Raw genomic sequence first — 13,248 nt, 5'->3', positions numbered from 1 at the left:
GATACACTCCTTCTCATGCAAATTATGTTTCTTCCTTTCTTTTCTTCATTTGTACATTTATTCCGCAATAGACCCAAAGCGGTTTACATCATATTCCTTTCCTCCATTTTATTCTCACAGATTAGGCTACGTGGGTGTATCTGGGTCAAGGTTACTCCACAAGCTTCTGTGGCAGAGTGGGGATTCAAAACCTGGGTACCCCAGAGTGTGGTCCGACACTCTAACCGCTACGCCACTCTGGCTCCCAATTTCATAACTTAGTATAGTCGAAATTTTGTTATACAGCATTTGATTGTCCAGCATGCAAAGTTAATTGGCATCACCGAGAGGGCAAGTTTCTCCCCTGCATTCAACAGACCCTTGTGTCTTTGGCTGCATGTGCTGCGCTCCCATCTCTACAGCCAGCTAGTCTGATACCTCTGGCAGTAATTGAGCTTTGAACATCTGGTGTTGCCGGTTGACATCAACCGCGGGTGTCTCTTTCCTTGTCAGCCTGCTTTGAGGTCTCATGGGCAGCTGGTTTGCTTGTCTGCTTGCTGCATAGGACAGCTTGGGGACAAGCGGAAGGGTCCCACCAAACGTGTGTGGGGGGGGGGCAGATTCTAGTGGACAGAACAATAAGATGGAGGATCCAGCACATTTAATTAACGGGCACCCTTTGTTCTCTGTAAGTGCTGGATAGTAAATCTTTTAGTGTATCTTAATTCTGAACAGATGGAGGTTTTCAGGAAAATGTGAAATATAGGCAGGATAGTGGAGCCTGCACTTTTTAAAGGATGTGGACTGAGATCTCACACGACTACGCTGTGAGATTTCACAGGCTATTTTGAGGGTTGCTTGGCAACCTGAGACAACACTGGAAGCTTTCATGCCTAGGTTAGTGATGGGGGGGTGGGAATTGAAAAGGTAAAAGATGAGAGGGAGAGAAAAGAAGAAACCCAACAAGTGGGAAAGAGGAGGTAAAGTTGAAAGGGAGAGGTGCAGAAAAGGAAGGGGAGTGGGGAGAGAAGAGAGAGGTTGTGGGGTTGCCAGGGGAAAAGAAAGAGGGAATACCGAGGGGAGGGAAATATGGGGTGGGGGGTGAGTCCTGACTCCCAGCATATAATTAGTAACTATACAGTTGCTGTGATTTGCCTCACTGCTTTGATTGCTGGGCCAGCTGCATGTTTTGATCTTGCAGCTTTGCCCCAAGACTTCGCTTGTCCTTTAATATCAAATGAATAGGCTCTTTTTGAGAACATAAAATGTGTTTCAGTCATTGTGGCCAGCAATGGCCCAGTTTTAGCTAAAGTTTGTTGTGTCTGCCCCATTGAAAGCAATGGTGCTTGAAACTGCCTTCATGGGAAATGTTTATTTTTGTGAGGCTGGCCAGGGGCAATTTAATTTCTGATAACAACTGTGATCCTTCTATCTTTTTTTGTTTGTTTGCAGAGAGAGTGGCTTTAAAGTGCAGTGGGTTGATGACACTCATGCCCTTGGCATTTTTTCCAGTTTGGTGGCAGGTAATGTGGCACAAGTCTGTTTCCTTCTATCTTATTTTTTTGCATGAGTGACCATCACCCTGCCAACGATGCTTGCCCACTGAGTAGTATCTCGGGCTTTCCCCATCTTTTCCCAGTCTGTGTTGTGTTTGTAAGAGCACATTATATTTACCACTGCAGACCTCTCTGCACTGAGAATTCTGAATGTTCCCCACAAATATAAAGCCATGGATTCCAGCCGTTGTTTTTCTTTCCATTTGTGGCTAATTTTTTTTTTAAGAATTTGGGAGCAGGGAGAACTGCTGCAAATAGAGAGAAGGGGAAATAACAAACAGAGTTATCACCGCATGAGTTTTAATAGTGCAATCCCAAACAGTTAACCCTTCTAAGTCCATTGAAGTTGGAGGGTTTAGGAGGGTGTATGCTGTTAGAGGGCTGCAGCCCACTTCATCAGATGCAGGAAGTTTGAATGTTACACATTCATACACCTGCTGGTATCTTTCTGTTGGATAGGCAGTGGCACAGGGGCCAGCCACCACATGAAACCAGCAAAACAAGGAAGGGGAATTTACCTACTTGGGGACTCTTCACATATGGAGAAAAAAATGATTTTATAAAGTAACTAGAAACCTTGGAAGGACAAAGTGCAATTCAAAGAAAAGTTGCTCCAGTCTAAGCCCATTGAAATCATTGAGCTTCGTAACCCTTCTTAGGACTGCATTGTAAAGATGCTCCAGGACAACCAAATGTTAGGAGCAGAGGGCTATGTCTCAGGGGTAGAGCATGTGCTTGGCATGCAGAAGGTCCCAGGTTCAATTCCCGGCATCTGCAGTTAAGAGGAACAGCCGGAAGGTAATGTGAAAGACCTCTGCCTGAGCCCCTGGAGCGCTGCTGCTGGTCTGAATAGACAGTGCTGACCCTGATGGACCGAGGGTCTGGTTCGCTATAAGGCAGCTTCATGTGGACAGTTGAGAGTTGAAGGGGAGAAAAGGTGGGGCGATTTGGAGTGAAGCGGCATTTCCAAATTGTTCTCCCCTTCAACAGGCAAGTGCATCTCTCGGCCACATTCTAAGAAGTGACTTATCAAGTTGGCCTGATTTGGCTTTCTGTTTGCTGAGGGGCGAGGGAGCTGCTCGAGTGGACTGGGATGGAAATATCCACCCTTGTGCTTAATCCACAGCATCTTGCAGTTTATAATACATAGTTTGTGAAAATTTTGTTCAGTTGCTTCATTTATACCTCATCTTTCTTCCCGGTGGAGACCCAAAGCAACTTACATCGTCCTCCTCTCCTGCATCTTATTTCTCACAACAGCCCTGTGAGGAAGGTTAGGCAGAGTGTGTGTGATTGGCCCGATGTCACGTGGTGAGCACCACGGCTGAGAGGTCTTTTGAACCTGTGTTGCCCAAATCCTAGTCTAACTACACTACACTAGTTCGTTGTTCTGATTAGACCCTCATTGTGTTGGATCCAGTGCAGCGTTTCTACAGGTGCAAGGATTTCTGCTGACTACAACAACATTCGATTTAAGTTGTCCTTCAGGACAACTTAATGCCCACTCAGAGCGGTTTACAAAATATGTTATTATCCCTGCAACAAAACATCCTGTGAGGTGGGTGAGAAAGCACAACTTTTGCAGCTGCCCCTTCTGTGGTCACCCACGATGCCTCCCCCAGAATCGTGCTCTTGGGCTCTACCCTTTATCCAACTAATTGGGACTGCAGAACCTGTGAACTGTCATAATAGTGAGGTTCAGTCCCTCAAGTCATCTGTTCAAGACTTGCTATGGGCTTGAATCCTGATTTTGCATGTGTAACCAGGTGTTCTGCTGGGAACAAGCTGTAGATATTCTGTTGGATGGTGACAAACCTGTATGTATAAACCATGCGTTTTTAGTTGAACTCCTTGGGTTTTCACTGTATCTGTGTTACATCAGTATCTCTATATTTATTTATCTTTGGTAGAATACTTGGAAAGACCTTCATACTTGGAAAGTCACTGCCAATCAGACTAGACAGTACTGGGCTGAATGGACTAATGATCTGACTCTTTACAGGCAGTTCCATGTGTGCATAGAGAGAGATGAGCTCATACACATTATGGTAAACAATGCCTCTATTTTATCTCACTGAAAGAAGCTATGATAGAGACACTGTTGCCTGTGGTTCATGCATTCGTCCTACTAACATCTCCACTTGCTGCTTTGATAGTGCTCTGAAATCTGCATAAACTATATGACAAAATGTGTGTGTCTGTAGGGCGCATGTGCAGTGGGAAATGATGCACCTCTCATACCACTTGTCAACTCTCATATGTTCTGTTGTATCCAGCCATGTTTCATTTTACAGTGATGGCACGGGCACTGGCCAATAAGTGCTTGTTATCTTAATTAACCATAGTCCACATAATGTTTGATAATTGAAACTGAAATGCTCACTGGGGCCAGAAATCACATTTACCCAACAATAACATATTACTGGTTTCAGTTCTATTTATTTACTTTAAATATTTTGTAGCCTGCTTTTTTTTCTCTCAAAAAGACCCAAAGTGGTGATGGGGAAATGTGAGTTCTTCAGAACAGAAATGCTTCCTAGATGGAGGCTGTCTTCCTTGCAATAGCCCTCTTGGATTCTTTCTACAATAACTGGGGCCAAATGATTGCATGTATTTTATTTCTTTTTTGTTTGGCACTGAAACAATTGAGTTTCTCACTTTGGAACTGTAGGTATTGTTGGGATGCTGCTGGGAGGGTTTGTTTGGAAAGATGAAGAAATGACACATGAAGGGATTGGGGCCAATTACAATTTCCTTTTACTTGGCATCAGTGCCATGAGTGTGTCTAGGCTCACAGTGACTTGCTGAAGCCATCTATGGAGTGCATATTTATTAAAAATTGCATCCTACTAATTATATGTTTTCTTGGCAGCATCACAAGCGATGGAACAGAGTTATGCATCCTTAAAGATCCGTCCTCTAATCTATGGTACAAGACAGTCAAAAATCAAGGCACTTCAGCGGCCAAGTAAGTGATGGGACATTTATTTTTGAAGCTAGTTGTGACTGAATGTAACGTGACTGCTCTTTTGGAATCACTGGATCATGAGCTGGCACCTTACTTCTTGGGGGGTGGGGGTGGATTTTCTACTCAAGTAGGAGGTTTGTTGGTGAGAGCAAGGGAAAATCAGGCCCTCTGAAAATACAGATTGATTCCAGGTATCAATTTGGGTATATCTGGTTATCACTGGCATCTTCAAAACGCATTTCGTGCTACCCAGATGTAAAGACTTGGTGAAGGGTCGAGCTTGAGAGCTCAGCAAGACAAAGGATTTGAGATTGGTCCCTCAAAAGTCTGGCACTGTTTCTCTCAAATGGAGTTGCCCACTGGCTGGTTACGGTACTGATGGGCCCTCAGAATTCCACATTGTGCTACTTTACCCTGCCGCTGGGAGATCATAATTTTGAATTGGTTTTTTTAAAAACCCAACTAGTTCATTATTATAGTTCATAATCAGGGGCTGACTGTTGAATTCTGAAGCACTCCTGGAACGAGGCAGATCCCTGGATGGGATCACCATAGGCAAATAAATGTACAGGCAAACTGGAGCCCCTGGACACCTTTCCCATTGTCCCTTTTAATACGAGGTTCTCTTTTCTTCTTCAGCAGCTAATGGTCCTTGCTTCTTCCCAACTGTCCCTCCTGCTCCACCTCCAACTGTTAGGGGACAGACTGGTGGGTGGAGAAAAGGTGGCCAGGGGCTCCTGCTTCTCTCCAGTGGGTCTTTTCACATAGACATTTTCTCACGCTTTGGGTGCTGAACTGCAGCGTTTTTTCCTCTGAGCTTGTTTGTGATGGGGTTTTGTTTGTCATCTTTCTGTGTTTTCCTTCTTGTTTCTCTGTGCTTTCTGAAGCCACCTTTGAGCTGATTTGAGAAAGCACAAAGAAAGACAAGTAGAAAACAAGGAAGTGGGAAGCTGAGAGAGAAATTGCTGCCATTTAGCACCCAAACTGTGGGAAAACTTGTGTGAAAAGACCCTACAATCCCTTTTTCTACCCTGAGGAGACTTAAATGCCCCAAACAAGTCAAGCCATCTGTATGCCAGACTCTGTAATGTATATCCGGGCTCTTAGTGGGAAATTCTTGCTTAAGCTTTTTTAAAAAGAACTTTTTCTAGCGGAAAGTTTTTAAAAAGACCCATGAAGGAGCTTTAAAGAAAGCGCCTGCATTGGTATTCTGCCACGTCATCCTGACGTAGGGACAGGCCTTACCAGTATGGTAGAAAGGGTTTTGAACTGGCTCAGAATCTTGCTGAAGACTTCAGGTCAGTTTGAATGCCACCATATCGATTCTCTCCCCCTATTCAGTCTCTGCTTCTCTTCCCTTGTACTTAGAACTCCTTCAGCTAGCCAAAGAGAGGCCCCAGACGGACACAGCGGTGGCTAGAAGGCTGGTGACCAGGGCTCTGGGATTACTGCATAAAAGCCAGCGATGCTCAGGCCAAGAAGTGCTGGAGCCAGAAAACGTCAGCCTGCCGGAATAAAGTGGATTATCCCGAGTGGCTTGGGGTGATGGTTTTGGGTGTGCTATTAAAACTGTGTAGTCTGATGGTAGTCCTCCTTGTGATTTTTGTTGTTGTTGTTGTTGTTGCAGTAAGGAGAGATGGTGATAGTTGGCTGTCTTGGAAACAGGAAAGAAACTGATGAGCTTTTAATGGTAGGAAGTCATTATTTCCTCATTGCTTTGAGGGAAGTAAGCTCAGCTGTAACGGGGACCACAAGAGGGCACTGTAGTGCTGTGAAAGGGCTTTCTCTTTGGAGTCTGGATGTTTAAAACATTGCCTAAGCAGCCTGTGTGTGTGTGTGTGTGTGTGTGTGTGTGTGTCTTGGCTGATCACTTGTGCTTTGAAAAGTTACCAAGTTCTAGAACGGGTGTTTTTCATTCTGAGTTTGGTAGACATTCCTTGTTCCGTTGTCTGTTAAGAGAGGGATGTTTTCGGCTCCATCTCCTATCCCCAAAACTGCTCCACTGCTGCTCTTTTGGCAAAGAGAGTGTGCATGCCATTGGGTGGGGGGTTCTGAAGCTTCCATGCCTGCTTTTCTCCCAGCCTAGGTTCCAGATTTGTTTTGGGTTGGAAATGAAGATCTGGCCCCTGAAGAGCAGGGAGGAGAAAAACAGCATGCCAGAGAAGAATAGTGCCCCCTCCAATTTTCATTGACACACTGGCCCTTTTCTGTTTGTGACAACTGCACATATGGAGAAGCTGCTTTAGTCTCCCATCCCCTCTGCTGTTTCTGTGTCAGCAAACTGCCCCTTGGAACTGCTGTTAGCTCTGTTGTGAAACTTAAACGTAGCCACATAAGTAACACAACATTTACAACACAGCCAGTAGCAACTCCATGGGCACAGGAAAGAGCTGGTGCGCATCTGGGTGGCTCAGAGCTCCGATTGCACATATGATACAAAGTCACCAACAAACACAAGGACTTGGTTCTAATGTTGGATGAAGCCTGAAATGAAATTAGAAACCAGTAACAAAGAGCAAGAGACAGGCACACATGCACATATATATACACAATGACACATTTGCAGGACTCAACTATCTTCTTTACTGATGTTTGTAAAGTTTTTTGTTTCAATTTAAAATAAAACTTATCACAATTTAATCAGCTGTGGATGTAGAGTGGTTTTTGGAATCCTCTTTGGCCAGTGCGTATTTAACATAATTTTCATTTTACACTGCACAAATACATTTTGCTGAACTCTTACACTGTTGCGCTTTTCAAGGGTAAACTTCCTTATGGCCCCTGTGAATCCCCAGTCTGGAAGTAGCAGGGCAGTCTTGATTTAAATTGAGTTACTTAGAGTTACTTGAGTTACTCTTGATGTAAATTGAGTTACTTAGAGTTACTTGAGTTACTCTTGATGTAAATTGAGTTACTTAGATTTTTATTCCTGATATTAGTGTGTGGGCAGGGGCAAATGGGCTTAAATAGCTTATGGGCTGAAAACGTGAGGCTTTGCCTCCTCCTTGTTTTGCAGCCGGGCCCACTGCAATGGAGCTGTTTCCCTATATCATCTAGCAAGGTGGGTCTCATGAAAAGAGCGGGTGGCATGGCAGCTTCCAGCCAGTGATACTTTACTACTGTGACTGCAGAAAAACACCAGTAACTGAGACTTGTTTGCATGAGTTGCTTGAGCCCTTACCCGGTGTCAGACAAAAGCCCTACCTTTAACCATCAGGTTTCATCTCCACTGGTGCCAAAGGGGCGGAGTGGCTGAAAAGATGATGAGAAATGCAATGGCCGTTGTCATGCGCTGGAGCCATTCTTGTGCGCAAAGTGATGCTGCCCAGCCCAGCTGCAGTAGAGCCTTTGGAGACTTACCACTGCTAAGCTAGGTCCCTCTTCTGTCATTTTGATGTGTTCACCACCAGTAACACAAGCTGGTGTGTGTGGTGCTCCGGCATGGACTGGGGGCAACATACAAAGGTGCTAGTTTGCGTTCCTGGGACAGAAGTTTGATTACCTCCCCCAGCTGGAATAACAGCCTGTCCAAACATGGTTATCTGAATTGGCTGCTAGCCTCACAACACCCCTGTGAGGTAGGTTATGTATGACCAAAAAACATAACTGGGAGATTATTTGTCCATTTCTGCAAATCACAGCTGCTAAGTGTAATTTCTAATTATTCACACAGTATTTAGCCATGCAGTGTACTTTATTCTGTTTCTCTTCATGTCTAAACTCCCTTCCTTGGTCATTCTTGGCCCTATTTCACAGATAAGAATGGAGGAGGGAAGATGCTAGGTTGCTTTGAGAAATGTGCTGACTGAGGAGGTATGACTCCCCCTCCAGTTAAGCTTTGCAACACACAGTGCAACCTGGCTAGTAGTTTGGTGTGTGTGTGTGTCTGCTCCTTCAACTGGGGAAGGCTTTCACGCATTGCAGGAGATGGCAAGCAAGGGTTTCTGTGGAAAACATGGGAAAGCCTAAAACAATATTTGTTCGCTCTGTCTAGGCTTGAAGAGTCCCTTTTCAGTCCCTTCACCGACACCAGCAAAACAAATAGGATTAGAAGCAAGGTGTATCAGTGGGTAGTAGCTAAGGTAACAGAACCCCTGTGCACAGAGTCAACCGGCCTCTGCCTCGTATTGAGAACAAACGCAGGGCTGGGAGTGAGGTGATCACCTTTATGACCTGTTTTTCTGGGCATCTAGAATCAGCCGGATGGCTGCTTTGGGACTAGACGGATCTCGACCTGATCCAACGAGGCAATTCTAAAGTAATTCTGCTCTCTGAATTTCTGGCTTCAAGGCTACAACCAACCTAGTTACGTTTGCTGGAAGTTTACAAAAAGCACCCACTCTGTCTTCCTGCACCAAAAATATGGTTTATTCAAGTAGGTGTATATGTATGTGTGCCTCTGCAATTCTATGAATGCATGACCTTAAGTGAAGAGAGGCACAGAGACTTAGCACCATTATGTTTTTACCAATGTATGCAAAAAGGAAGGGGGGGGGGAAATCATATCACCAGAAGGGCCCTGATGGCAAAGGGCCAATAAATTACCTACTTTGGAGAGGACATTTGTTGACGAGATGTTCATAGGCCATGTTTCCTATGGATGGGGAAGAGAAGATGGGCACAGATAGGAGTACTGGGGAATAAAAGTCCAAGGCAGGCAGATGAACAGCTTAATGGGTGAAGAACAATTCACAGTCTAGTGGCACCCAAAACCAAAATGTAAGGAATAACTTGAGAGATGTTTCACGCCGTAGTGCATCGAAACCAGCTGTCGAACACACTCTTGGAGAAGGGATGGGGCCAAGAGACCGGTGGCTGACCAGTACAAGAAATTAAGACACAGTGTTCTTGAGACCTCCGTACGGCAAAAGAATTCTGCAGAAATGTCTGTTCTGCATCAGTGGTATAGAGTTGATTTTTCAAATCTTTGTGAGATGGAACATAAAGACAGCTGCTGTGTGAGAGAAATCCCCTTACAAATTGCCAGCATCTGGCTTCCTGATGTGGGCTATTGGGTGGGTATTGCCATCTTTTGTTGAACAGATACAACGTGAGAGTTTGCACACAATTCCTAGTGAATAAATTAGGGTGTACACCAAGGGGAAACAAGTTCTTGGGGGAAACTTGACAGCTTAGTGCAAAACCTTCCTTCTGATGGAATGGATGTGAAACAAGAACCAACCCCGTTCTGCAGCTGAACACCGTAAAGTAGGTACGGAGGACACCTCTGGAAATAACTTACAAAGCTTATTTGAAAGTTCTTGGTTGGTTGTTGGAGTACTTTAGGCTTCGGTGCAGTGGTTAGGGAAATTGTGGGAAAAGGTATTCCTTCTTCCTTAAATAATGGCGGCTGACGTGAAGGGTTTCTCTTTATCGAGTGGGCACCAGGTTGGTCATAAGTCCATTGAAGTGATCAAACTTCTGTTCTATTGCTTCGCTGAAAGAGTCGGCTGTGGAGGGGAGAAAATGGAAAGACAAGGTGTGGCTCAGTGCTACAGCCCATGTTTTGCATGCTCGTGTCCCAGGCTCGAACCCTGCCTTATCTCAGGAAGTGTGTGCTGGGAAGGCCTTTCTCTGCCAGAGACTTTGGAGGGCTGCTGACAGCCAGAGGAGACAACACTGTGCTAGACAGAACTATAGTCTAAAGCAGCTTTGTTTTTCAATAAGGTCAGGGGTGGTTGGGCAGCAACAAGGTTGCAAGCTGGTTCAGGCATTTCCATCTTCCTCTTCACACATTACAGAAGACATGGATTGGGGGTGTGGAGTCCCCATGCTGTGTCAGATGTCACACAATCCTATGTGAGATGCGAGTTCTCAATTCCCGCTGCCCAATGAAGATCATCACTGTGGTGCAGGTGGAAAAAGAGGCTTCCTCCTTGCACCATTTCACCTGTCTAAAGCAGTCCTGGGTGGTAGTGGTGGTACTTGGGGAAACCCACCTGTTCCCTGGGATACACATTGATTTCCTCAATGGGCCCAAGAAGGGTCTCCTCTGCAACTGTTTCAGGGTGACAAAGGGGGGGGGGAAGGCTGAAGCACCTTCTCCATATGCACCGTGGTCCTGATCTTAACAACACAGAAACTGATCAGAACTCACACCTCATGTGCGCATGTGTTATGTCTGACACAGGGTGGAGGACCTCAGATGCTGGACCTCCGATATCTGCCTAGATAGCAGCTGCAAGTCAGAACAGACATATGTCAAACTAGACAAATCCAATGATCTGACTCGGTATAATGTTCTGACTCGGCATAAAGTTTCATGTGTCCATGTGATTAGCAGCTTGATTACCTTTCTACAGGGCTTCCATATTCCTGAAGCATCCTTTTCAGGTACTTCTGTACTAGCCTGATACGATGCACACCTTTTCAGCCTTTTCTCTACTCACCTGTGTGGCAGTTGAACATCCAGACACGTTGATCGCTTAACCTGCATTGGCATTTCATGAGGTTGTTGGAAAAATCAGTCTCCGCAACTTCCTTGGTTGGATTGACATGGATCTAGGAAAGAATTGGCAGAGAGGCTTTAGTAGCATCTAAACATACAGATTAAGATGCTGCATTTAAGTTTGCTGGGTGTAAAAAGTCTGATCCAAGAACTAACTGTAACAAGGAGAACTTGTTCTCCATGTAAACAACTGTTTTCTAGAGGAGATGCAGGTCTGGACTCCAGCCTCCCCTCTTTCCTCGGTCAGATTCAAGGCAACCTGACTCCCAGTTCCAGAACTGGGATTTTTGCCCTAGAAAATATTCTGCAAATAACTGTTTAGACATTTGGTTGTGCTAAATTATATTTCTGATGGTGCTGGGGTCTCTCTTCCTCGGTTTATTTGCTATTATTCTCTGAATTGCTTTGTGGTTCGGATTTGTATTGATTTGACAAAACTGTAAAAGTGCTGAGTATGTTCAATTGTTTTTAGAGCTTGAAATTTAATTTGACTATAGGTAGAATTTTTGACCTTTCACGGTGCCATGGTGAAAAGATTCTTTAAATCGCTGATGTGTACAGATTATGGCCTGTTCTGTAAAGAAGCAATCTATTGGCCACTTCTCAAGGTCAAGTGCTTTATAGGGTATGGAGGGGGGCATTCAAATGTGCACCCTTCTCATTTGCAGCCCCATATAAAAGCTTTACCAATTGGTTCAACTGATGGTATGTACTGGACCTTATTTTTCAGTTCTCTAAAACAAGAGGGCCAACCTTGTTTGGCATGTGGGCCCTTGTGGAATTTTGAGAACCCTTAGTGGGTTCCCCACCACAAAATGACTGCCATGTAGAGGGCAGCCAATTACAAAACGGCTGCCAGGGGCATTTGAGGCCAGTCACAAACATTTGAGTAATCGTCAGTCAAGTATCCTCCTCTGATGAAGGTGCTTGTTTCTGAATTAGTGCTTTCTGCAGACACAAAGCTGCTGCCTCCTGGATTCTTCTGAACCACCCCTTGATACATTGTTTGGGGGAAGAAAAAAGTGGGTGACAGGGAACACAGCAGTGCCCACGGACCCCAGGCTGGGGATTGCTAGTGTTGCCTGCAGACTCAGAGAAAAAAAGCCCTGTCCCTTTAATAGAGGCTTAATGTGAGGAAATTAGTAGCTGAAGCTTTTCATAGCATGGTGGTCAACATCATTCCCTGGTAATTAACATCTTATTAAATCTCTGTTAAAGGGATGTGGCATTTTTTTTCCAGGCAACTGGCAACCCTGGGGATCATTACCTACGATCATTGCAGGTGCCATTCAGCCATTCTTGATGAATCACAACAAACCTCGAATATGTAGTCTCCTGGTTTGACATCCGTAACATCAATCCACTGGCAGTCAATATCATGCCGGTACACATCATAGCACCCAACGGTTATTCCCTGCTCACCAAAATTGGCACATCCATACTGCCTCTGGAAGCCTAAGAAAGGATGCAGATGCAAAGGAAGCATCAACCCCCACGTAAGATGTAGGACCCCTTAAAAAAAGACTTTGGCAGTTTGTAATAACTGCAATCGTCCATGCACAATAGTTGTAGCTGGGCTTCTTCAAATATTTATCAAGCTCCATTATCTCCCAGGTTAGCTGGCATCACACATCTCTTTTGCCACCTTTGCAAGGAGTTTGATTCCCCACTCCAGGTTTGATTCCCCACTCCTCCACTTGAAACCAGCTGGGTGACCTTGGGTCAGTCACAGCTCTCTTGGAGCTCTCTCAGCTCCACCCACCTCACAGAGTGATCGTTGTGGGGATAATAGTAACATACTTTGTAAACTACTCTGAATGGGGCGTTAAGTTGTCCTAAACAGCGATACATATATTGAATGTTAAAAAAATAGTAATAAAAATAAAAAGAGCTATTCTTGCTCCTTTGTTCTGTGCAAAGAGCTTGAGACTTCTCATTGCATGCAACTAGTTACCAGGTATGAAGAGGCTCTAGATGGGTGACATACAATCCTAAAATCAGGTCAAATGTAGCCACCCAGTTCAATGGGCCCAGACCAGCATTGCAATGTGACTGGGCTTTCAGATGTGCCTCTGCAACTCTACCGGTTATACACAGAACACAGCCCTCACGTACTGGATCACTCCCCCTCGACTATTTTTTAAAAACTTAGAATTGCGTCTTACAGGGTTCTTATCTGGATTAGGCCTGCGGTGTAGCAGGTGAGATTGACTTGTTCCCCTGTGCTTCCCCCCCTCAATCTTAATCACTCCCTATTTCTAGCAGCAACTCCAGTAGCACCTTAGAAACCTACAAGA

General features: G+C 44.8%; 2 protein-coding genes across 2 annotated transcripts in view; one reads left to right on the top strand and one right to left on the bottom strand.

Moving 5' to 3' along the window:
• The window catches only part of R3HCC1 (R3H domain and coiled-coil containing 1), a 28,406-nt gene extending 21,263 nt beyond the window's left edge, over positions 1-7,143 (top strand). The window contains exons 7-9 of the mRNA XM_054998068.1: positions 1,432-1,502; positions 4,408-4,503; positions 5,872-7,143. Coding sequence (XP_054854043.1) covers positions 1,432-1,502; positions 4,408-4,503; positions 5,872-6,020 — 316 coding nt within the window. The 3' untranslated portion in view covers positions 6,021-7,143. The remainder of the gene's footprint in view (positions 1-1,431; positions 1,503-4,407; positions 4,504-5,871) is intronic.
• Positions 7,144-7,219: 76 nt separating this feature from the next.
• The window catches only part of LOXL2 (lysyl oxidase like 2), an 88,925-nt gene continuing 82,896 nt past the window's right edge, over positions 7,220-13,248 (bottom strand). Inside the window, exons 12-14 of the mRNA XM_054997667.1 lie at positions 12,270-12,406; positions 10,893-11,004; positions 7,220-9,953 (exon numbers count right to left, since the gene is read on the bottom strand). Of these exons, the coding sequence (XP_054853642.1) occupies positions 9,874-9,953; positions 10,893-11,004; positions 12,270-12,406 (329 nt within the window). The 3' untranslated portion in view covers positions 7,220-9,873. The remainder of the gene's footprint in view (positions 9,954-10,892; positions 11,005-12,269; positions 12,407-13,248) is intronic.

The sequence above is a fragment of the Eublepharis macularius genome, chromosome 14 (genome assembly GCF_028583425.1).
Source record: "Eublepharis macularius isolate TG4126 chromosome 14, MPM_Emac_v1.0, whole genome shotgun sequence".
Taxonomy (NCBI): domain Eukaryota; kingdom Metazoa; phylum Chordata; class Lepidosauria; order Squamata; family Eublepharidae; genus Eublepharis; species Eublepharis macularius.
This window is presented reverse-complemented; position numbering and strand designations above follow the sequence as displayed.